Genomic DNA, 25,169 nt, shown 5'->3' with positions numbered 1-25,169 from the left:
AGTCACGTTTGGGAACATTCAAGATTCATAACAAACCTTAGTACATAAAGAAGCCCTCCTTGGTAAAAACAAAATAATGTATTCAGCCCTTTTTTAGTAAAATCCATGAGAGAGATGTACTAACTCCAATATGAAAGTCACTCAATATAACAGAGATTTCTCAATTTGAGAATCTAATGAATACCCTTTTCCTCATAGCCATCTTAAAAGCCTGGTCTGAGCTTTAAACATACATATTTTAATATATTATTTTTTTTCAAATTCAGATGTCAAGGAATCCAGATACAAAATGGTCAAGGTTCTTGTTGACAACCTCATTCAAGGCCAACTCATTGTGAGCCCAGGAAAAAAATACAAACAGTACAAACAGCAGCTAAGTTTGCAGTTTAGGATAACTTCATTCTAATTTATTGTTACAGTTACAACAAGATTTTAATCAAAAAATCAATTTTATTTGTCTGTAATTAGCCCCTTCACTCCCAAGAATATAACTATATAAATATAACTTAAGATAAATTGTATTTTATGGAAGAGAATCAACAGATTTTATTCACAATTTGTGTCAAACCAAATTTAATGATTGATTAGAACTATTTTATATGAATAGCTGTAATTGAGGATTAATCTGTATGAAGTTTTCAAGAAAAGAAAAATAAATCAAATTCCATCCTAATATTACCACACATTGATGTTAGTAATTAATCAAAAATATCTTACATGTAAGCCTTAATTAAGCTTCTAAATAAATTTCATTGAATATTTGAATTTTAGCTGGGTTTTTTTAATTTAAAGTATTTATTTTATATCATTAGCCTCAAATTTTTGCTTAAAATTCCCAGTAATTCTTAAACATTCCTAAAAATTCCCAAAAATTCCCAGAAATTCCTAGGAATTTTTTAGATTTACAGCTTTTCAGGGAAAGTCATCGGTTCTCTGAGTTGGAATTCCAAGTCCTGTTGGCTACAAACTTGGAATTTCTGGGAATTTCTGAGAATTTTTGGGAATTTCTAGGAATTTCTAGGTTTTTAGAACCAGAGTTGTTATGGTTGGGAATTCCTAGGAATTCCCAGTCCGAATTTACCATGAAAATTCACACCTTTATTCCTAGGAATTCCAAGGAAAATCCTAGGAATTCCTAGGAATTCCAAAAGCCATTTCGCAAGGGTTGTAAGATCTTGTTAAGATCTTACCATGATCCTGCATGATTTTACAAAAATTTTGATCAGATCATAACCAAGATCTTGACAAGATCATTAAAAGATCTTGTCAAGATCTTAGCAAGATCTTAAAAATATCTTTCCAAGATCATTGAAAGATCTTGTCAAGATCTTAGCAAGATCCTGCAGCTTCTTGCAGGATCTTGTCCAAGATCTTACATGATCTTACCAAAGATCTTGCCATGATTTCACCAAGATCTTGTCCAGATCTTACCAAGGTTTTCAACCTGGGCGCGATTGCTGGGGAGGCCTCATATTTCTGAGCTGGAATTGGAGTTCCTCCTCCAGGCTCAAAGACTGCAGTAAGACAAAAAGTTAACTATCCTAAGTAAGTACAGATTGGGATAATAGTCCACCTGGGTTACAAAAGGCTAACGGCAGCCATGACTGAACTTATTGCACTAGAGCATACTCATGAAACAGCAGTAATTACCTTCTTGACTGGGGGCATGGACTGGAGTTCCTCCCTCAGGCTCACAGACTGCAGTAAGACTAACTCACTTGGTGTCACTTCAATATAGGATGATGTCAAGTTTCCACACACATTTCAAGATGATGCACTACTATTACCAAAATCTCTCTCTGACTGTTTAGTGCTACTTGATACCCTTACAACAACATCCCCCAAGCTTGATGCAGCTGCTTCTATTATTCTCTCAATGTAAAGGTCAAGCTGCTGTTCCTTGATTTTCATTGGCTCCCTAGAACTGGGAGTAGCATTCTGTAAGTAATAAATCATTATAATTATTTCTTAGCTGAAAAACTGTGAAAGAGAAAAGTATTAATAAACTTCCTAGTTGCTGTTATAATATTAATGACAATGATTAATTAAAAAAGGCATTTGCATGTTATGATTGATTCTTTTGATACAAATTGTTCCTGAAGCACAGCATGCACTACACTTATTTGAAACCCCATTTGAAGCCAGCTAGTGCATACATTAAATTCTATATTTAAACTCAAGAACCTGGTACTTAATAGGCTCCTAGCTTTAAGGCAGCTAATGCGTCAAGTTTAAAATGAAAAAAAATAAAATGTTTTTTACATATTAAAAAGGAGAAAAGTCACTTAAGAAAAGTAAAGTAGAAACTATTACCCTGGTCTTGATTCCTTTAGAGGTTCAAGTAGTTCATGTATGATATTCACACTAAATCTTAATTCTTTAGAGTTCTGTCACAATATACAGACTGGTAAACCAAAAGCTGGTAAATCCTTATAGGTTTATGCATAGTGGACTCAAAGAGATTTGATAAACAGGGTTTAAAACTAGGGAGAATCTAGTGCACTTTAGACAAGGTTAGTTAGTTTCCAATTGGGAAATGTTGAAAATAAGCTAAAAAGTGCGCCATTGCAATATGTAAAATAATCCAATTGCGCTCTTTCTTGAAAAGGTAGATTATCGCATTTCTATGACAATGAGACCCTCACCATATAAATTTAGTGTCCAGCAATTCGACAAAGAAACGGCCGCCATACTAAAGTGAACGTTTGAAGAAAATGAACGAGCAGCTGAAGATTGCTTTCCTCTCTATCGATCACTTAGAGTTCTCCTTCACGTTTTTGGACAGAGATACTTTGTCCAATACTCTCTAATACTCTCCTTTCATAACGTCTGCCAGACGATCGATTGGGATTCGTTAGAAAAGTTCGCCATGTTTTAGCCTTAAATTCATTCCCTGCCCCTCCCCTATAAAGACAGTGTTTTGACTCGTAACCAGGATCCACGCTGTGCCCTGACACATTTCTTGAGAAGATTCCTTTTAAGCAAAGGGTGGCGATCATCCCCAAATGTTGAAAAAGTTAGTTCAAACAAAAATAATGACGAATGAGATTAGCAATTCAGTATAAACGAAACTTCGCTAGTAAATAAGTCTTCAGCCTGTAAGCGCGCGCAAAAATACCGCACTATAGCACGAGTAGGAAAAAACCTTCTTGTTCAGATATTCCATCTTGCAATGTTTTCCATAGTGCTATGTTGTCTTGAAAATAGTTCGTTTTCTGCCTATCCCTTGTCTACACTTACCTGGTATCCTTTCCACTTGCAGCCCGAGATTTTTGACAACTCTGCTCATGAATGAAGCGCGCGCATTTTATTCTCATTTCACGCGTGAAAAGATCCACTTGCCGCGACAAAATCTTTCCGAATTCTCATTGTTCTTAACCACACAATACGCTGAAAGATCGAAACCTAGTCAGATTTGTTCTGACCATGCGCCATTTTGGACTACTAACAAGGCCATCCGGAGCGGTGCTATTCCGTCGATCTCTAAGACTGTTGTATTTGTTGTTGTTGTTGCCATGGTTGTGTTGTTGTTTTGTTCGTATAAAAGACGCATTTTGATTATCTAGGACCTGCGCATCTTGATTTCGCAGACGTTTATGTTTATTAGTTGGCTTTAGCTGTCAATAAGTAAGAATAGGATTTCCTTGCGCTTGCTTTGGTGCCCGCCCTTTGGAGTTTCTTTGGTCCCCAGCTCCATTTTTTTTCCATGCTCCGTGTTCATTTCAAACGGTGTCACTTTTCACTTGAGTTTTGGGGATATGAGTCCAATCCAAAAACAGTAATGAAAATATTTGCGTGATGCATATAATTTTTTCAATGAGAAGCTAAGTGATCGCAAAAGTAACATTACAAACACCGTGCAAAATGTTGATTTTATTTATTATATATTATTATATGTTATTTTCGCTTTAATATTACTTTTAGCTAACCCTTTCCCATTATTCAGCTATTTATTCTTGGTGTCAAATTTCCTTGCGTTTACACCTGGTCCTTCATTCCCTACGCTTTGTCTCTTGGCTTCCTCTTCCAGCACATATGAATTCTTCTTCTTCTTCTAATTTAAAGACAACTCAACTTTATGTATGCAGGTGCCCAAAGGCCTGGCACACGACAAATTCCGAATGTGTCCGACGAAATATAGCTAGGATCTTATTTTAACAACCCTAAGTACAAAAAAATTAACAACGGATAGTACTCACGTTTACAGGGCTCATCTCTTTGATTGCTTCCATCACTTTCTTCAATTTTCCTCCGAATGACTTATGAAGCGCCTAACTCCAACCAACGGAAAGCTATAATGACGGGTTGTAATTTTCGCGCGTCGTGATGACGTAACAGACGAGATAATAAACCAATCAACAGATTAGCAAGTAAACGTAACTTCTGCCTCGTTTTCAGGCGCCTTTACACTGGTTTAGGAAAGCGTGGGAAACTGACCGAGTGCGCAGACTGCTGTATAGGAGGACATTGACAGATTTTAACAAACGTTCGCCCATTGACTGCCTCAGGCTCTAATTTACTCAAAGCGATTGCAAAAGCAACGGACAAGTCCAAGAAAAGAGACTGAGAAAGATCGGGAGTTTGTCAGGAAAAATAAAGAGGTGCGTCGTTTTGCAGGTAAACCAGTGTAGGGCTGTCGGTTGCTTTGGCCACCACGATGCGCTGACCACCGACCGCGAAAATTTAACACAGACTTCTCGCAAATGAAGGGTTCTGGATAGAAGAATGAGAAAGATCGGGAGCTTTCCAGGAAATAATGAAAAGAACGCGTCCTCCCGCAAGAAAACCAAGTCTTCAAGCAAGCTGTTTTGTCGTTGATGCTTAGTTTGCTTGCGAACAAATGAAAATGAGAGAAACATATGAATGCTAAGTTCTGCTTCGTACGTAGCATGAAACCACTTGGCTATAAATTAACGAACGTTCCTCGCCAAAAGTAAGCTTCGCTCAACGGACCCCTGAATGATAGAAAAGAGATGATATTAAACCTTTGACCACAAGAAGTGACCACTAAGTAAATTTTGGCCCCAAGTTCATTACAGAGTTTGAAGGACAGGCAATGAAAAGACAAAAAGTGACTAAACTGGATTGAAGCTTTGATATCACAACAAATTGTCGATATCAAAAGCATGGAAATATATATAGAGCACCAGATATGAACATCCATTTTCAGATGCTGGGAGTGAGTACGTAGCTTCCAGAAACTGGAAAGGTTTCTAGAAAGTATTTCACTTTGGATATCATGGTTCATTTTACCTGATCCGTAAAACATTCTACGAGGTGGCTCTTCTTGTCCACTGACACAAATTGTCAATAAACAATGCAGGTAAACGTAGAGTTTAAAAATCTCAATTGGCCGGAGGCAAACCAATCGGCTATAGACAAAGTGCAGCCAAGGAGTTGAGCTCGAGCAATCGAGAACAAATCCAGTAAGTTGCAGGGTAAAGGACTTTAACCTGGAACCTAGTGCCTTAATCCCTCGGGCACACAAAATCAACGCTGTTATTTCTGTGAGTCGTGACGTTTGTTTTCCTAAACCAATTCACACGCAACACACGCCCTCTAGTATCAGGCTTCAGGAGTTTTGTGTTTCATTTCACGTCATTTTTCACCTCAAGCGAACGCCAGATATTTTGTATTGTACTGTTTTGTTTTTCTTCCCACCTACCCTCCCACCCTCGGTGATTTTACGTGATGTCATAGGGTGGCAGAGAGGTTTACTCAGCACATCATTGGCTGTTGTTTACTTTTCGTTCGTATTCTCAATAAACTTCTCTCTGTGCCGAAAAGCGAATTGTGTTTTATTTGTGTCAGGGAGCGTAGTTGGGGAATAAGTTTCTTTTGGGAAAGGCTTTTCAACGACGATAGGAACATCCTTTACAACCGCATTACTTTGGAAGGAAAGAAAAATCACAGGGTGCCCACTCTCGTCCTAGGAGCTACTCCTTTTCTCTCATTTCGAACATGAGGAATGCTTGTGGATTGTGTTTCTAAGACTTACCTCATAAGTTAAGCGTTTAGGGTAACATAGAAACATGTCAAAATAATAAAAGTAATAAAATAATAAAAAATGTCAAAATAATAAAAGTAATTATAAATCGTATGAAAGTGAGAGAATAATGTTATGTGAAGCGCTCGAGAAGTATTTTATTAATGTTAAGGTATATGTATACGAAGTATGCTGAGTTTTTGGGAGATTTCTACTCCAAGTGCAGTCTATTAAGTATATTTTGGTTGCTTTTGGCCTCGCAACAGCTGCAGGCATTGTAATTAACAACGTATGAATAAATGGGTTTAGTTTCTAAGGAAATTGTGGTGCTGCATCGGTGAGGGGTACAACGAGATAATTTGATTCTATAATCCAACTGCACAAGGCAGAGTTCAAATAACGCGAATATATATACCACATATGTACAGTTGGTTATTTTGTTCTGTAAAAAAATCTGTTTGACCGGTAGGCTGCGCACGCTGCGCTTCTGTATCCACTTTGCTTTTCCCGCCTTATGAGAAATGAGCAGAAAGACTTGGCGGAAAAAAAGCAGTTGGATCATAAATAACCTAGTAGACTATTCATTGGTGTGTAGTATTCCCTAGTATTTTCACTCCTTGTTTGAATTCGACGAGCCTGTGGGGGAAGTCAAAATACGGCACAGCTCCTAAAAATACTCAGGTATGTCACCGCCAGATAAAGAAAATCAGAATAAATCACCTTGAATCTTATTTCGCAAGATGATCATCTCACAGCTGGAGCTTGGGCTGCCTGTGGTGTGAGTTCAGATAAGTTAAGTTTTTTTTTTCCTCAAGGTGAAGTAACACGATATTTTCGTTCGTCTGAAAGTCATGCTCTTTTTCTGTTACATGCCTAACAACTCATGTTCCATAACGTACCATAAAAACAACGTCCGGAGTCCGTTAGAACATACCCAATCATTGCACCACATGAAAATTAGTTAATTTTTTACGTGTTTGAATTGTATTCCACCAACCAAATTCGCATCTACGCGCGCCCGTGTATTATTCACTATTCATGACTCATTCCCTCGGGAAAGTTCACAATGTATCATCAACTTTTGGTTTTCCTGAGAATGTCACGCAATGGTAAAAATATCAGTATGGTCGTGAAACAAAAAGTGAGTCATTTGCATCCTGTAGCGGTCAAGTAAACATCTTTGGTGGCAGCGAGAAATTTTTAACGTTTGCCATCCCCAGCTCGAAGCGTTGCTTCCAAGTTATCGTGAGCTAAATTTCAGAGGAGTAAAATCAAAATATTCCTACGTCGTGAGATCACTAGGAAAAGAGTACCCTCTCGACACCGTTCGTGTTATAAGTCACCTTCTGAAGAACTCATCAAAATATCTTCGGTCTTGCAAAATTTTACAAATTTAACAGGTTCTTAAGGACGAATTCAACGCTGCATCGCTGACGAAACGTCGTTTTAAGGTAAGCTCTGAAATAATTAATTAGACCAAGTGGATTTTTGTCTCACCCACTCGCAGTGTTCCATCAGTAACATTGCCAGTTTGTATTAACAAAGAAAAACTTATTACATTGTAAAATATAGACAATCCGGTATGAGGCGTGGGGTCCTGGTTTCATATAGGTCTTTCAGCAAAGTGAGCCGGCAACAACACACTAGACCATATGATCGCAGACAAGAGCAAGTTATGAAAATGTTATCGATCTAAAGTGCTGTGTCCCTGCTTAGTCTATTTTCTTAGAAGAATATTTAGTGAGAACTGAGAAAACTGAGTGTTACGAGATAATCTGAAGCCTTTTTCCTTTTTATTTTGATTATAAACTACCGTCTACGTGTTACATCCTTTTCGCATTAAAGAAATTGAAAGAGGAAGCAGTTGTCACAAACACATGTTTCGAGGGGAGATGTAAAACGCTCCTTGCTTATTAAATGATACAAAACTTGGCAGGTATTTTCAGTCAGAGAAAAATTTAAGGCGACAAATCAAAATACGAATTCTTTAACACATCATTTGACTTCTTTTGAAAAATGTAGGTTAAATTAAGAACACAGCGTAACTGAATATTTATCAGCACACCTGTAGAAAATGAAAAAAAGCTGAAATCCAGCTCGCACATAGATTTTGGAATAATCGATCGTCTTCTTTGCCCTTTTTTTTGTCCTACATAAATTAACGAGTGAACCACATGCTCCTCGTTCTTTTTCGTCATAACTCGAGTCGGAAATTTAACGAAAATTTGAAATGAGATTGCCTAATTGCATTTGCTTGTTCCACATAAAATCATGAGTGCACAACGTGCTACCCGTTCGTGATTTTCATTGAAGGCATTCTGGGTGGCGAATATTTATCTGTTAGTTTAGTTTGAAATGGCAGAAGGAAATAGTCCAATATGAAAGAAAGAGAACATTAGTATTAATCCGAGTCATTACGTTAGTGCCATACCTCCTGACTGTGGTGTACTCAAAGTTCTACGGAGCATGCCCGAAGGTGTTAGGTTTCAAAAACAACATGACGCGATCGGTAAGAAGTAAAGATCGTGTAGATTGTTATTGCTTCTAAAGACAACAGGAAATACAAACCCGGGGTAAAATTGTATCAAGTGGAAAGACTTGTCAGCTAGCGGAAATCGTCGAACAAAGTTTCGCATATTATCATGATAATTGTGCAGAGTTGCAAACAATGGACAGCTGATTTTATGACAAGCGTATTTGCGTGTACACTATAATAAATCACATTTGAATTACCTACCATAAAATACCTTGCCAAATTTCCAAAGTGGCTACCAAAACAACGAAAAAAAATTGCCGATGCGGCGAGCCTTTTCTATATTTTTCGCCTTGTTGTGACATCCCTGGTGAAAATCTTTGAAGGATCTTTAAAGTTCCTACAAGATCTTTATGAGAACCTTTAAAGATCTTCAAAATTCTTCTTAAGATCTTCAAGGATCTTTCATTTTCTTGCTAAGATCTTCAAGGATCTTTCATTTTCTTGCCAGGATCTTCAAGGATCTTCAAAGTTCTTGCTAATTTTGCCAAATTAGACTTTGCTCTATTACGTGTCATTTCCTTGTAAACAATTTGCATTTAATCACGCATTCTAACCGCAATATCCAACCCCACTGGAAAAAAATTTACACTAAATGCTACTGATAGTGAACTTTTAACGGAATTATCCCGCGTTTTAACTTTTTCTACGAATAAATTCAGCTTTTAACTACCTTGGACTTAATCAAATCGCGTGTTTATTCCTTGTAAACAACCTGCATTTTATAAGGTATTTCACACAAAGTGGGCAAAGTCCAGATAGGCAACAACCAATCAAGGAGCCCTCTCTCAAATATTATCCTTTTCTCTCGTGAAATGTATCTTCATTTGGTCGAGATCGCAATATATCCTTGGTTAGAGTCTATTGGAGATACAACAGAGTTTCAGTTTGCTTTTCGCAGTAAAATTACATGGAATTATATTTTTCAGGCATCTAACCGCAGACGAATAATTTTGATTTTCTCTCTGTTAGAGGAACGGCAGTAAGCGTGGTCTCTTTCGCAACTATTATTTGGTCTCATCACGCTACGCGCTCTCTCTCCGTCGGGGAATAGATGGCGTTGTGTGACGAGACCAAACAACTGCTGCGAAGGAGAAAACAGTAAGCGTGGCACCAATCCATTTTATTTTTGCTTGGAAGTATTTAGACAGTAGAGAAAATAGACCACAAGATACTTGTGTGAGTTCAGCTAAATTACCTTTTTTCTCTCTCACTCTGAAGGTGAAGTAATGCAATATTTTCGATCTTTTATAAAGTTATGCTCTTTTTCTGTTACAAAAATGAAAACATTAGGTACACAAAGTGTCCCATCTCATCCCACCCGGTCAAAAAAAATAATTCTTGCATGCTACGCATGCCTATGTTTTTACTTGGAAGTCCGAAAATTCACAATACACTAGATTAGTGTGAGTGACATTGGTGCATGACCATTACCTTGCTTTCTTGAGCTGTACTGGGAAATATTGGCACTATGACATTTCTATACTGCCGTAACCTTGGGCCAATATTCCCAAGTAAAGACTCGAGCTCGAATGGTTAGTAAGAAGTTAGTATGGGCTTTCGAAAAAATGATCTGCACTGTACATGCATCTCAGGCTATTTTGAATTCCAGAACAATTGATATCCTTGTTGCTCTACATTTCTTGAAATTTTTTGTACGTGAAGGCAGCCAGCAAGGATTTTATGATATTTGAAAAACAACCAGTCATGATTATCAGTATAATTAAAGGTAGCATCAAAGACAAATCAATTCTATATATTTCATTGTTCTTCCTGTCATAAGTGTCCAGTTAAACTAACTGCCAGCTGCACAAATATGGATGTCGGTTCAACTGGAGGAAATTGAATAAAAAACTTACATATTTGTAAGTTTTGACCAGTAATCCCTATTTAAAAACCAGATAAGAGAATTTTACTTTGGTTTTGTAAAAGTTGTTTCTTATGAGAAAGGATTCACCATAAACTCTCTCCTCTTGTGCAGACATGGTGGCCTTATGATTAGTGAGGTGGAGTCAGGGTCAAGAGATCTACGTTTGTAACCTGGCCAGGTTATGTGTTTTGTTTTTGTGCAAAATAATTTACTCTCACAGTACCCCTCTCCACCCAGGAGTATAAATGGGTACCAGAAATTAGTCAGGGGAACCTGATGAAATGGCAGGAGGGTAAAGGGGGGGGGGGGGGGGGTAACCATGGGGTGGACTGTCATCATGTCCGGGAAGGAGTAGTACCTAGTCGTTTCATGTGAGGAATCCAGGATTATAAGCTCAGGGCCTGAGAAAAGTTGTAGGACCTGATAGCATCTTAGGGACGGACCATTAGATTTTTGATGCGGGATGGGGGCGGGTGGGGGGGGGGGGGTGTTGGGGTGTTGGGCAATAACCCCCGAAAAAAATCGAGCGAGGGCTCAATGGAAGAAAACAAATCGAGCAATTGGCAAACCCCCCCCCCCCCTCCCGCATCAACAATCTAATGGTCCGTCCCTAAGGTACCTTTTACATTATTCCAAAATTGGTTTCATCCTGGAATGAAATGAAATTCATACCGCGTTTACATGCAAGATAGTTTAGATTACAAAAACAAGTAGTAAAAACAAGTATTTACGTCCCTTTTCTATGCTTTCATCGCTCCTAAAGAGGATCCATACAGATATGAGTGTCGTACCTCGTTTACTTTATACAGGTACAAAAGGTCGTCCAAAATAAGTGTTTCGTTCTGGAATGAAAACCTCAATAAACTCATTCAGAAATAACTCGTTTCGAATAATTTTACTCTGGTATCATGTGGCAACCGGGATGAACTCTTTCTTGAACAAAACTCATTTCGATATCGTGTAAAAGGCCCCTAAGAGTTTTTATTCCCAGAGCATCATGCTTTGCTTTTCCGCCAGAACACTATAAATTTCAATAGCGTTGAAGCAACAGCCCGCTTTGAACTGCTACGCTGCCACTGAAACAACGATTAGTGACCACAAAAGTAACATATTGTAATATTGTCAATTCAACATAAACAAAAATCTTCATACAGGGTAAATATTCATTTGTGTTGGTATCAATTATTGCGTGACTAGCTTCTCACATAACTGGGATAGGGGAAAACACAACGTAAATACCCAAGCGTAATATAATGACCGAAACAGCTTATTGGTCTTATAAAATCATAAATAAACTAGGTAAGAGTGTTATGTTAGATTTTTTTTACAAATTGTAGTGATTTATGCCTCGATATGTCAATAAAAGGTGGCGACAAGTAGGCACACCATGTATATTTCATTGTCGCTAGCAAGTAAATTTTGTCGGACTTTGAGTTCGTCTCACGATAGAACAACACAATTACACAAGAAAATTTTTACAGTAACCTTATAACCATCTCTTTGTTTTAAAAGCTAGAAGCTCAGTAAATTCTGTCATTTCGGTCACTGTTAAAACTGTCTTTTTTATGCTACTTTTCGACATAGAAAAAGTATCTCGGACAAAAATATTCACCAAAAAATAAATATTTTTTTGCCAGCCTCAATAATGTCAGGGGCTTAAGTTAAGATGATAAAACAAAGGATTATGCCGACAGAAATACCGGAGGTCAAGTAAATTCGTTACATGAGGTCACACAATTCGGGTAATATTCAGAGTGAAAATTTGCATATTTGAGCGGTCGAACGAAAAAAATCATTTCTCAAAAATTAAAATATATTTTCACAAAAAAACTGCACCACAATTATAAGGACATATTAGGCTACAAAATATGAAAGTAGGAGAGAAAACGAATTTGGGTGACTTGCCGCTGTTTGTCTGATGCATGTTGACATTAGCTCTTAACTGGCTTCTGGTTTTGTGTCTATGTATCCCTCCCATTCTCAGAAGCGAAAAATATTTATTTTGCCACTGGGTAATATGTTGAGCTGATGTTTACAACCATTTTCAATCACCTTTTTTTCAGGCCAGGATGACTTAAAAGAACAACTTTTTAAGAAGCATCAGTCTTCTTACGGTTGCTATGGCTACAGGAAGAAGTTCAATTAAAGTTCCATGTGAAAATGAAGACTTTCCTGACAAAGAAAATGCACCAGATTTTGACGAGGACACTTTACGAGGTGAGCAAGGTTCAACTTCGGCTTCAGTAATTGTTAGAACAATTTCTAGTGGATCAGTTTCAAGGATGCCAGCAGATGTGGAAAAGGATATATACAGAGTATGACCGCTTTAAAGGATATTTGGCCAGTCATGACTCTCTTCTATGATTACAATATGCTGTTCATTGAGAAGATCTATGACACAGAAACCTTTGTTATTTTCTTTTCTAACAGTTCAAAGCAATAACACAAAGTTATAATAAGTTAAGACTTTATTTGATCATCATATAACATCCATTGTAAGTTTGCATCATAGGTACCATCATCATCATCATCATCATCTTTCTATTTCAATGAAACATAATCACTTTGAAACCTTCAACATTCCCTCCTTTCTCCTCGAGCAACCCACAGGCATTTGATCTTCATCCAAGCCAAAGAGGGTGGGGAGGGGGGGAGGGGGTTTAACCCTGCCTGACTGGCGTTAGGGAATTTGAATAAAAACTGTCACATCTAATTTCCAGTAGAGTACAAGTGTTAATTATCATTGAATATGGAGGTGTTTAAGGCAGATAGTGCACTTTCACTAACAAATGCCTCAGAAGAAATAAGGCTTCAAGGTCTAGGTTTTAAAGCTTGGTCAATTAGTTTTTAAAGCTTGATCAACTAGTGGAAAGTACTAGTGGAAAGTGAAATTGCTAATTATTTCGCCTTTTACATGAGATTGTGTGGGGCATTTTAACATTTTATTAATTTTGCTCAGGGAATAGGAATTTTAGGAAACCTATCTCCAAAAATTATCTCTCATCTCCAGGGGTTTGCCTCAAGTTGAGGGATGCTTATAATTCTCATCATTATTCTTACCCATGTTGTCACCTGCATCATTAGCATCATCATAACTATTGAAAATCTGCAGATTTGAAATCTCCAGATCTTGGCAGCTCTGACTATACACGAATAATCATTAACTACGACCACAGACTTTCACACCCATTTTTTAATTTTTTTTCGAATTATTTTATTTTTTCTTTGCAGCCACAGCTGATGTTTATAGGAATGAGGGTAATGAGGCCTTCAAGAAAGGAGATTTCATCAATGCTATTCATTTTTACACCAAAGGAATTAAAATCAACTGCAATGACAAAGAACTGAAGGCCAAACTGCACAACAACAGGGCTATTGCACATTCTAAGCTTGGTAAGATGATGAGAGCTTTAATGTGCATTTTTTTTTCTATTTTGAAGCTATTGAGTTGTCAGTAGTAGTTTTCTGAAAAAGGTGATAATTTTGAATGCATGCCCGGAAAAATTTACATCTTATCTTAGCCTCTCAAATATACAAAGAAGTAACCTCTTACCCCAGATATCAATGAGCATCACAAGTTTTTCCCAAAATTATAGTAATGGTACTTGGTTTGCAACATGTATGGCTAATCAGAGATATTTATTTCAATAACAGGAAATCACCAGGATTCACTAAGGGATGCAGAAGCAGCCATTGAGTTAAATCCAACTTTCCTTAAGGCAATTGTGAGAGGTTAGATATGTTAGCTGTGCCATAATAATAGTAATAAAAAAAGAACTCAACACTCTAAAGTTAAATGAGGTTAAATGGAGATCAATCTTGTCTCAATTGACTTTAATTAAGAGGTCGAGACCACCCTGATGTACATTTGAATGCAGCTCTTGACTGTTACGCCATTACTTTGCATTAATCATGATGAGAATATTATTTTGAACGGGATGAAGAACTCAAAGCAGAATGCAAAGCAAAATTTCAGCATGAATATTTTAGTTCCTTAAGTTCAATGAGTCACAGGTGTCAGATATGTTAAGAGCGTGTCCACGAGAGCACCGGGCAGTCGTGCTACATGCCATCTCACCGATTTCAGTGAAACTTTACCAGTTTAAAGGGTCTACCCCAAAACTAAAAAAGACAGACTGGTTTCTGTTTTGGTTTTTTCCGGGGGGAGATAGACCACCCCACGGTTTTTCTTGGTTTTCACCAAGAAAATCGCTTCAAATAGGTAAAATGTATGAAGCTCTCACTACGATGGTATTCAACCGATTACTTTGAGGATTTGCACACATATTTTTACATCCTTGGTTAATGTCTGTTGCGAGTATCAGTTTGATTAACGGCTTGTCAATCAACAGAGGCAAACCAAGAAAATCGCTTCAAATAGGTAAAATGTATGAAGCTCTCACTACGATGGTATTCAACCGATTACTTTGAGGATTTGCACACATATTTTTACATCCTTGGTTAATGTCTGTTGCGAGTATCAGTTTGATTAACGGCTTGTCAATCAACAGAGGCAAATATACGACTGTGTTTTTAGACTTTTCGATTCATCCAAATATTTGACAACTTTGAGGTCAAATATCTCCCGTTGCCAGAAAGCTACAACACTAATCTTAATTACCCTTTATAACCCATCATTTCATCTCTGAAAATCATTTGTCTTGGATGCCTTTTAAAATCTGCAACTGTGACAAGTTTCTCTCAACTACACCTGTCACGCAATTCTTGCTCTTGGCGGTCACTTGACAAAATAAACCTACATTTTTTAGCTCTTTATACAAGATGATTGATTAAGAAAGGTGAAAAATGTGAAAAAACTTTCGAGAAAAACTTTCGAGATGCATGTAGACGAAAAATCAATTGGAAAATCGTAGCGTTTCTTTCTTCAATCGTTTATTACTTTGAAGATTTGCTTAAATGAGTAGATATGGCTTTTGTACGGCACAAAACATTCATTAGTCTATAATTTGATTGTTTATCATCATCATTGCTCATTTTAGGAGATTTTGAAGTCACATGCTGCGTGTTGGCTGATATTACTACATGTTCCAGTGTGATACAACTTCGGCTTTCACAGACGAGAAATTCTGCGCTCTCGCTCGAAAGCAAATATAAATTGTTCTATCGGACTTAAAACTGTGCTTCTATCCTGAAAATAAAATTCAAATAGTGTTGTCGTTGTCACTTACCGCCATCGAACATTTCCATGCAGAACTCCGCTAAGCTAACATCTGTTGTGTGACCCGAAGACTCTCTGTGGGAATTATTCAAGCGCGTTGTTCATGCTGTCTGCTAGATAACAATTTCAGAATAATCTACAGATCTCTATGATTATTTGCCTGCTTCGATTGTAAAATATCCGCATATTTTTTTCAAGAATTCTTTTACTACATATAAATCCACATTTCTCTAGATCGAGTGTTGCCGGGTTTAATTGCGTGACTTGTAAAATTTTAAAATAAGAATGATCCAGCAGTAATTTGACGAGTAGGCTTCCTGCAAATCTCCTTTGATGAAATCCTGAGACATTGCCAGTTGTTTTCGTGAGCAAAGACAATAAATATGAAAGAAAAGTGAGATGCAAATGTCTTTTTTTTTTTTAGCTTAATAGCAGCTGTACCCTCTCCTGCAGTCTTCGTCTAAATTTTGTAAGGTCCCTCCTTATCTTCTGCCTTGTTCGGTCAGTTTCGAATTCTGAAGCTAGATCATTGGCATCAGCCTCTCCGTCCTCATTCATGTTTACAGAGGGGTACCTCATCGATAAAACATTTTTGTTACGGCGGATAACCGGCTGAAGTATCGAGTGATTTGCAGCTGTATCAACCGGTTAGTCTTAGACAACATTTCTGGCTGGTGTCGTTTCTTAAACTCGATATTTGGGAAGTCACATTAGAGGCGGTTGCCTTACTAGCTTCCTCCCTTGTCCAGCACACGTCTAGGAGATAATTCTCTGCTTTCTGAGAAAAGGTGGCTGTTTTTTGCGTTTTACAAAGAGTCCATCCAAAGTCCACTTGGCTAGTTAGGGATCGTTCGTCAGAATTTTACCTGAGGTCCTTTCTTGAACGTAGCCATCCCTATAGAATGGCAAGCCGGTCTTAGTACATTTCCTCTTGATCTTATCCTAGGCGGAATTTTTTTGTCGGCTTCACTGCGTTTGTCTTTGTCAGGGTACATTTGGATAGCAGCCAATGACTGAAACGTCTTGATACATCCTTCTTTTAGCAAGAATATCTCGCTTTCTTGTTCCGTCTATGACGGATTGGATATAGTCCTCGCGATGACCTGCGTTCAGAAATCTGTGCACGTTGCTGATAACCACCCGCTTCCACGATTAGTTTGCTGAAGGTTTCTAATGTGATGAGCCTAGTGAGACCCTGAGGTGCTTCAAACCGTGCCAGTTGGTCTGCACTATAAACTTGTCGCAGTTCCTAAGTCAGAGGGAGGATCGCCCACCTCTATCTATGTGAGCGCCTCTACAGTACCTGTGTATCCCTAGCAATCATATGATATAAAGTTCATCTCAGTCACAAATCACCAGTTAGGAAAACTGATGTTCAGATAAGCGCTCTTCTTGCCCTTCTTCCTTATTCATTGCCGACTCTAAGATAGCAGCTACAGTACGCGTTCTATTTAGGTTTACAGTCACCTTGCCGCCACCAGGAAGACTCGCCACCAGCTTTGATTTTTTCTGCCATCTGCAGATTCATCTCTCTCTCACTTTATGTCTCCGATTTTTATGAGGAGGATACTGGCATTTACGAACCCGAAGGTCTGAATCTTACACCAAGTTGTGCACGATATTTGAGGTACATCGTGAAATCGCGGCCTTCGTAATCTCCAAATAAGCCAATACGCGCTAGAATGTCTGTTGCGCTGTTGCGAGAAGGAGGAAAATATTACCGGAAGTGTAAACTCTTTTTAAAAAGAGTTTCAGAGACGTTTCAGAGATGTCTATCTTTGATCGGCTGTCACAAAAAAATGACCCCCACTTAAATTTACCAGGAAAAATGAACTTACCAACTCCTTGTTGAAAAAATTGGGATTCATTTGACCGATACGCCGGTTGTTTCAATTTTGCTTTTTCCTCGGGCTCCTATAAAACAGTTCATGACTAATGAATAAAATGTTTTGAAATACCGTTCAGAATTTGCCTTTATTTTCTGTGTGCAAATCAAGGGTAGACAAAGTTTTTAAAACATTTGACTAGAATTTCATGGAGTTCACCTCGATAATTTTCATCGGCCAGAGTCAAGACGCGCCAAGGTAAGCGACACCGCCCTCCAGTAAAATAATTTTCCAAAGAATAAACGTGGCGAGCGTGAGGAAACGCACATTTTTTTTTATCATTGTGATCAAAGCCCAATGATGTACCTAAATTGGTACTTACGGTATCAAACCATTGATTATGACAGGGTGAGCTTAATTTTTCTGTCGAGGTCGACGTGACTTCACATTAAAAGCGTTTTTGATGGAACAAACTAGTAAGCATCACTGCACGAACTGAGAAAGTAAAAACTTGTATTTATCTTCCACGCATTTCGTCTGACAATAGTAGACTTTATCAAGGATTTTTTCAAGTAGGGTAGACAAGCTTGCTCATATACAAGTAGTAAATAAGTTGTCTCTTTGCTATTGAAGCCAGTGGATAGAATTCGCCAGGTGCGCGTACGATGTTATACATGCATGACATTTTCCGGACGTTACATGTACGAGTACGTGATCCGTTTGAGGGTCACAGATTTAGTGTAAATATTTCACCCTTCAACATCACGCAATGTCTCTAGTTTACATAAGTCTTAGAACGTTTAATTATATGGAGTTGCCTTCTGCAGGTAGAAGGCTACAAGCGAATTTCTCAGGCGTCATTGCCTTTGATTTCTCAATTGATGTTGTCGCAAACACAGTTTTTGGGAGTCACGAGACAAAAAAACTTATCAGGACCTAGTTTCATGTTCTAATGGAAATAAATAGCAAATAAAAACACATTTTCTTGAGAAATAAAGTTAAAAATGACGGGGGTTCTCTGAAACAAATAGTGATAAAAAAGGATTTCAGTTCTGGTCAATATTGACTTTTCATGGCCTACTTCCAAATCTGAGGGAACGCGCTGAAGGAATAAAAAAACATAAATGTGTGATAATGCAAGCAAGAGAGTGAAAATCCAAGTGAAGAAAAAACGTGTTGCAGCGTGAGGATATCTTTCGAGCCAGACCTACACACCTAAGCCCGACACCACCCAGAGAAACTCGAAAGAGTCCTGTATATGAACTAGCTCGCACGTGCACGCAGGAAAGGCCATGACAGTCAGCGAAAATAATAGCAAATGCAGATGATATTTGCAGTCAAAAAACAGGAAAATAAGATAACAGAAGGATTAGGAACCTCCTAGAATTTCCCTCTTGAAAAAAAAAAGATGAACAATTTTTACTTCTCATGAAAGTTCACGCAGTAACCCTACAAATACTATCCCTATACGTGGAATTTCTTGATGGTGGAAAGTGGAAAAAACATTTTCCAGTCTTATTTTCTGGAAACATGGCGTAGTTAATGAATTTATGGGGCTATTGATATTTCCTAACAAATAAGGGGGGGGGGGGGGGGGCAGAGTTTCCCGTCATTCGCGGTAAGGAAAAGCCGAAGTTGTTACACTCGGGAACTTGTGCGTCAACAAGCAGGCGACATGTGACTTTAAAATCTCCTTTCCTGTTACAGTTTCCTTATTGTAAACTGTGCGATAATGATAATAGATGATCAAAGTATAGACTAGTGAATGAATTGTTCTGTAGAAGAGCCCTATGTCCTGAATTTAGCAAATCTTCAAAGTAATAAACGACTGAAGAAAGAAACGCAACGATTTTCCTATTGATTTTTCATCAACATGCATCTCTCTAAACGTGAGATTTTCCATTCCTACAAAAAATCTCGAAAGTTTTTCACATTTTTCACCTTTCTTGATCAATCATCTTGTATAAAGAGCTAAAAAATGTTGGTTTATTTCGTCAAGTGACCGCCTAGAGCAAAAAGTGCGTGACAGGTGTAGTTGAGAGAAACTTGTCACAGTCGTATATTTTAAAAGGTATCCAAGACAAATATACGGTAGTGCCCAAAGATTTTTTTGATGACTTTCAGAGATGAAATGATGGGTTATAAAGGGTAATTAAGATTAGTGTTGTAGCTCTCTGGCAACGGGAGATATTTGACCTCAAAGTTGTCAAATATTTGGATGAATGAAAAGTCTAAAAACACAGTCGTATATTTGCCTCTGTTGATTGACAAGCCGTTAATCAAACTGACTGATACTCGCGGCGGCAATTAACTAAGGATGTAAAAATATGTGTGCAAATCCTCAAAGTAATCGGTTAAATACCATCGCAGTGAGAGCTTCATACAATTTACCTATTTGAAGCGATTTCCTTGGTGAAAACCAAGAAAAACCGGGGGGTGGTCTATCTCCCCCCGGAAAAAACTAAAACAGAAACCAGTTTGTCTTTTTGAGTTTAGGGGTAGACCCTTTAAACTGGCAAAGTTTCATTGAAATCGGTGAGATGGCATGTAGCACGACTGCCCGGTGCTCTCGTGGACACGCTCTTAAGTCACTATCTAGCTATTTTAAAAAGAAGGATCAGGACTTACCTAACTCTTAGTGTTTTTTGGGAGTTATTGATCCTAATTTAAGTGTTCTTAGAAGTTTCAGTTGTCTGTAAAGCTAAATAAATCTAACTGAAACCTAATAGGGCCTGTTTATTCTTTACCGTTTAGTTTTTTTGTATTGTTTTGTCTTTTTTTTTTCTTCTGGTCTGTAATGATTTCAATGGTTTCAGGTTCTTTTCTTAGAATTGAGCTACAGTAAAGTATGCTTCTTTGTGTTGTTGCCTACAGGAGCCACTGCTTGTGTTGAATTGAAGAGATTTGAAGAAGCAATCAGTTGGTGTGATAAGGGACTAGCTGTATCCTTTGAAGGAATCTTTCATTTTTTAACCGTGGGTGTAATGGAAATAGTTTCCATAATTTGATGTTTCAAGGGTATTAATTATGATGGGAACTTGTCAGCTCATATACTTTAAGTGTGTGTGATTAAAAACATAGGAGAAGTTATTAATGAAATTACTCCTTTTAGCCAATTTGACTCAGTTATACTATCCATGCCAACAACTGGTACATTAGTTTAAATAACCCTTTAATTTCCCAAACCAAATTTGTAATTATCCTTTCTGTCAACTATACAATTCTTGTAATGTTAGTACAGAGAATTCAGTATTGCATCAACTAATTATTTTCAAATTGATATATTTTTTTTTACTCTCAACACTTATCTGATTGATATTGTATTACTATTGTAAGGAGAAATTCTCTTTTGGTCACTCACGGGAGTTAAAGGGTTAGAAGACTAATATTCATCCAGTTTATACATGGTACTTGGGTAGATGATCTCTCTAAAACAAGCCAGAACAAAAAACTCGATAATGTTTACATATCTTATGCAGATTTTCTTGCCTTCGACCTTTTTCCACTACTTAGAGACTCGGAAACTTTCGTCCTGCTTTCCTATCGACAAATAAAAATTTTAAAGACATGTATTTGTGTTGTAGACTCATTTCTTCTACTGCTGTAAAACATTTGTCTGATGTTAAAGCTATATTAATTAAAAAATTGAGCAAGTGCTGCTCAGTTTTTGGAAACTAGGGATTAAATGTAGATATTTCGCGTTAAATTTTGAGGCTGCACACAGAAAAAACATTTTTTGAAGTGTAGATTTACTTCATAACTGACTTTAAGACTGAATGTTGATAAATCATCTACCTTTCATGCAAAGCCCTCCTAATGGGCCATTTTATAGTTGTTTACTTAGTTGCCAAGCCTTTGATATTTGGAGTGAGGCTGAAGGTGACCTTGTTGTGATAGAGACTGGTATCTAGAAACGATAATAACAAAGTAGTTTGCATTTAAAAAGCAACAATGTTTTTATCATAACAAGGTCACCCTTAATCATCGCTCTTGTTCAGAGGCTTGGGAACCGAGCACGCAAATGTTAAAATGGACTATTACATATCAATATGATAAGAAACATAATCTTTTTTGTTTTTTCCACATTTTTAACCCTTAACATAAAAAAGATTGACAAAAACAACAGGATCTTGTTGTCATTAAGACTTCAGTCTTTCAGTGAAGTGGGAGATAAGTCCATGGAGGAAAAAGATCCTATAAGTCATCACAACAGTGGTGCAAGTTCAGGTGATGTCAAGAAAGTCATAGATCTCTATAATCGGGGAGAAGAAGTCATAGAGTACCTCAACCTATATCTTCAAAAAGCTAAAGAAGTAGGAGACAAGCATGAGGAGGGTAACGCTTATGGCAGTCTTGGCAATGCTTATGGCCGTCTGGGTGATTTCAAAAAAGCCATAGAGTACCACAACCTACATCTTAAAATAGCTAAAGAAGTAGGAGACAAGCATGGGGAGGGTAAAGCTTATGGCAATCTTGGCAATGCTTATTTTAGTCTGGGTGATTTCAAAAAAGCCATAGAGTACCACAGCCTACATCTTAAAATAGCTAAAGAAGTAGGAGACAAGCGTGGGGAGGGTAACGCTTATGGCAATCTTGGCACTGCTTATGACATTCTGGGTGATTTCAAAAAAGTCATAGAGTACCACAACCTACATCTTATTATAGCTAAAGAAGTAGGAGACAAGCATGGGGAGGGTAAACCTTATGGCAGTCTTGGCAATGCTTATGGCCGTCTGGGTGATTTCAAAAAAGCCATAGAGTACCACAACCTACATCTTAAAATAGCTAAAGAAGTAGGAGACAAGCATGGGGAGGGTAAAGCTTATGGCAATCTTGGCAATGCTTATTTTAGTCTGGGTGATTTCAAAAAAGCCATAGAGTACCACAGCCTACATCTTAAAATAGCTAAAGAAGTAGGAGACAAGCGTGGGGAGGGTAACGCTTATGGCAATCTTGGCACTGCTTATGATATTCTGGGTGATTTCAAAAAAGCCATAGAGTATCACAACCTACATCTTAAAATAGCTAAAGAAGTAGGAGACAAGCATGGGGAGGGTAAAGTTTATGGCAATCTTGGCACTGCTTATCACATTCTGGGTGATTTAAAAAAAGCCCTAGAGTACCACAACCTACATCTTAAAATAGCTGAAGAAGTAGGAGACAAGCATGGGGAGGATAACGCTTATGGCAATCTTGGCAATGCTTATCACCGTCTGGGTGATTTAAAAAAAGCCATAGAGTACCATAACCTACATCTTAAAATAGCTAAAGAAGTAGGAGACAAGCATGGGGAGGGTAAAGCTTATGGCAATCTTGGCACTGCTTATCACATTCTGGGTGATTTAAAAAAAGCCCTAGAGTACCACAACCTACATCTTAAAATAGCTAAAGAAGTAGGAGACAAGCATGGGGAGGGTAACGCTTATGGCAATCTTGGCAATGCTTATCACCGTCTGGGTGATTTCAAAAAAGCCATAGAGTACCATAACCTACATCTTAAAATAGCTAATGAAGTAGGAGACAAGCGTTGGGAGGGTAACGCTTATGGCAATCTTGCCACTGCTTATGACATTCTGGGTGATTTCAAAAAAGCCCTAGAGTACCTCAGCCTACATCTTAAAATAGCTAAAGAAATAGGCGAGAAGCATGGGGAGGGTAAAGCTTATGGCAATCTTGGCAATGCTTATTTTAGTCTGGGTGATTTCAAAAAAGCCATAGAGTACCACAGCTTACATCTTAAAATAGCTAAAGAAGTAGGAGACAAGCATGGGGAGGGTGTTGCTCATGGCAATCTTGGCAATGCTTATCTTAGTCTGGGTGATTTCAAAAAAGCCATAGAGTACCACAACGTACATCTTAAAATAGTTAAAGAAGTAGGAGACAAGCATGGGGAGGGTAAAGCTTATGGCAATCTTGGCAATGCTTATCGCAGTCTGGGTTATTTCAAAAAAGCTATAGAGTACCATAACCTACATCTTCAAATAGCTAAAGAAGTAGGAGACAAGCGTGGGGAGGGTAACGCTTATGGCAATCTTGGCACTGCTTATGACATTCTGGGTGATTTCAAAAAAGCCATAGAGTACCACAGCCTACATCTTAAAATAGCTAAAGAAGTAGGAGACAAGCGTGGGGAGGGTAACGCTTATGGCAATCTTGGCACTGTTTATGAAAGTCTGGGTGATTTCAAAAAAGCCATAGAGTACCACAGCCTACATCTTAAAATAGCGAAAGAAGTAAGAGACAAGCGCGGGGAGGGTAACGCTTATGGCAATCTTGGCAATATGTATCGAACTCTGGGATATTTGATAAAGGCCAACAATTATTGCCAGCTAATGCTTAAAATTGCTAAAGAAGTAGGAGACAAATCCTTAGAGGCCAAGGCCTACTATTCAGTAGGATGTGTTTTTGAGTCGCTTGGTAGACTGCCTAAAGCTGTTGTTTATTATCAAGCTAGCATAAACTTATACAATTCCTTAAGAGTACTTCTAAAATCTAAAGATGAGTGGAAAGTTCATTTTCGAAATCAGTATCAGATGGCGTATACGGATTTGTGTAGAGTTCTCGTAGAACAAGGTAATGTAGATCAAGCCTTACTTGCTGCTGAGCAAGGACGAGCTCAAGCTCTGACCGACCTTATGGAATCCAGTTTTTGTGGTGGAGCAAGTCAGCACAGAGGCGATGAAGATTTAGCAGTTTATGAAAACGTTCCATCAAACACCGTCTTTCAGGCAGTGGACAAAGCTGACGTCAATCTTTGGGTTGTGTCCGAAGGAAAACAAGTTCAGTTAAGACAAAGTAAACTTAATGGTTCTGTTTCAGAGAAAAAAGAAGCTAGCCAGTCCCTCGAGGCGTTCGTACTCGGTGTTTGCGAGAATCCATCTTTGGATGCTTTGAGTACTTTGTATGATATCGTTATGAAGCCGGTGGCTGACCTGGTTCAAGGGGATGAGCTAGTCATTATTCCCGATGGACCCCTGTGGCTCGCTCCTTACGCTGCACTGAAGGATGGTAATTCTAAATACCTGTGTGAATCGTTCAGAATCCGACTCGCTCCATCGCTAGCAAGTCTTAGACTCATTGCCCATTGTCCAGATGATTATCACAAAAGCAGTGGTGCGTTACTTGTTGGAGATCCGTGGGTATCCGAGGTTCAGTTTTGCAATTAGGATCGACTAAATTCGGATCGACGTTTGAATCAACTGCCGCTCTTAATTATTCGAGTCGACCCAAATTGCAATTAGGTTCGGTACATGTAAAGATCGACGTTTGAACTAGGCCTAAGAGTTTTTATTCCCAGCGCATCATGCTATGCTTTCCTGCCAGAACACTATAAATTTCAATAGCGTTGAAGCAACAACCCGCTTTGAACTGCTACGCTGCCACTGAAACAACGATTAGTGACCACAAGAGTAACATGTTGTAATATTGTCAATTCAACATAAACAAAAATCTTCACATAGGGTAAATATTCATTTGTGTTGGTGTCAATTATTGCGTGACTAGCTTCTGATAAAACTGGAATAGGGGAAAACACAACGTAAAACCTGGGCTCTCGGCAAAAAGTAATACCCAAGCGTAATATAATGACCAAAACAGCTTATTGGTCTTATAAAATCATAAATAAACTAGGTAAGAGTGTTATATTACAATAACTTTATAACCATCCTTTTGTCTTTTAAAAGCTAGAAGCTCAGTAGATTCTGTCATATCGGTCATTGTTAAAACTGTCTTTGTTTTGATGCTACTTTTCGACATAGAAAAAGTATGTCGGACAA

At 38.1% G+C, this 25,169-nt stretch overlaps 2 protein-coding genes and 1 long non-coding RNA gene across 5 annotated transcripts in view; 2 read left to right on the top strand and 1 right to left on the bottom strand.

Annotated features, from left to right (window-relative positions):
- LOC149034761 (uncharacterized) overlaps window positions 1-2,900 on the bottom strand; it is a 73,457-nt gene extending 70,557 nt beyond the window's left edge. The window contains exon 1 of the transcript XR_016183068.1: window positions 2,646-2,900. The gene's annotated coding sequence lies outside the window, so the exon portion shown is untranslated. The remainder of the gene's footprint in view (window positions 1-2,645) is intronic.
- Window positions 1-25,169, top strand: part of LOC149034742 (uncharacterized) — a 367,942-nt gene that overhangs the window by 73,657 nt on the left and 269,116 nt on the right. The window lies entirely within an intron of this gene.
- Window positions 1-25,169, top strand: part of LOC149034760 (uncharacterized) — a 95,990-nt gene that overhangs the window by 61,720 nt on the left and 9,101 nt on the right. Inside the window, exons 2-7 of the mRNA XM_089194450.1 lie at window positions 12,453-12,606; window positions 13,621-13,782; window positions 14,044-14,121; window positions 20,269-20,336; window positions 21,504-21,665; window positions 21,720-23,677. Coding sequence (XP_089050576.1) covers window positions 12,510-12,606; window positions 13,621-13,782; window positions 14,044-14,121; window positions 20,269-20,336; window positions 21,504-21,665; window positions 21,720-23,677 — 2,525 coding nt within the window. The 5' untranslated portion in view covers window positions 12,453-12,509. The remainder of the gene's footprint in view (window positions 1-12,452; window positions 12,607-13,620; window positions 13,783-14,043; window positions 14,122-20,268; window positions 20,337-21,503; window positions 21,666-21,719; window positions 23,678-25,169) is intronic.

This window comes from Pocillopora damicornis, chromosome 14 (genome assembly GCF_964200805.1).
Source record: "Pocillopora damicornis chromosome 14, jaPocDami1.2, whole genome shotgun sequence".
In the NCBI taxonomy this organism is placed as follows: domain Eukaryota; kingdom Metazoa; phylum Cnidaria; class Anthozoa; order Scleractinia; family Pocilloporidae; genus Pocillopora; species Pocillopora damicornis.
Note: the sequence above shows the minus strand (reverse complement) of the source record. Positions and strands in the feature narration are given on the sequence as shown.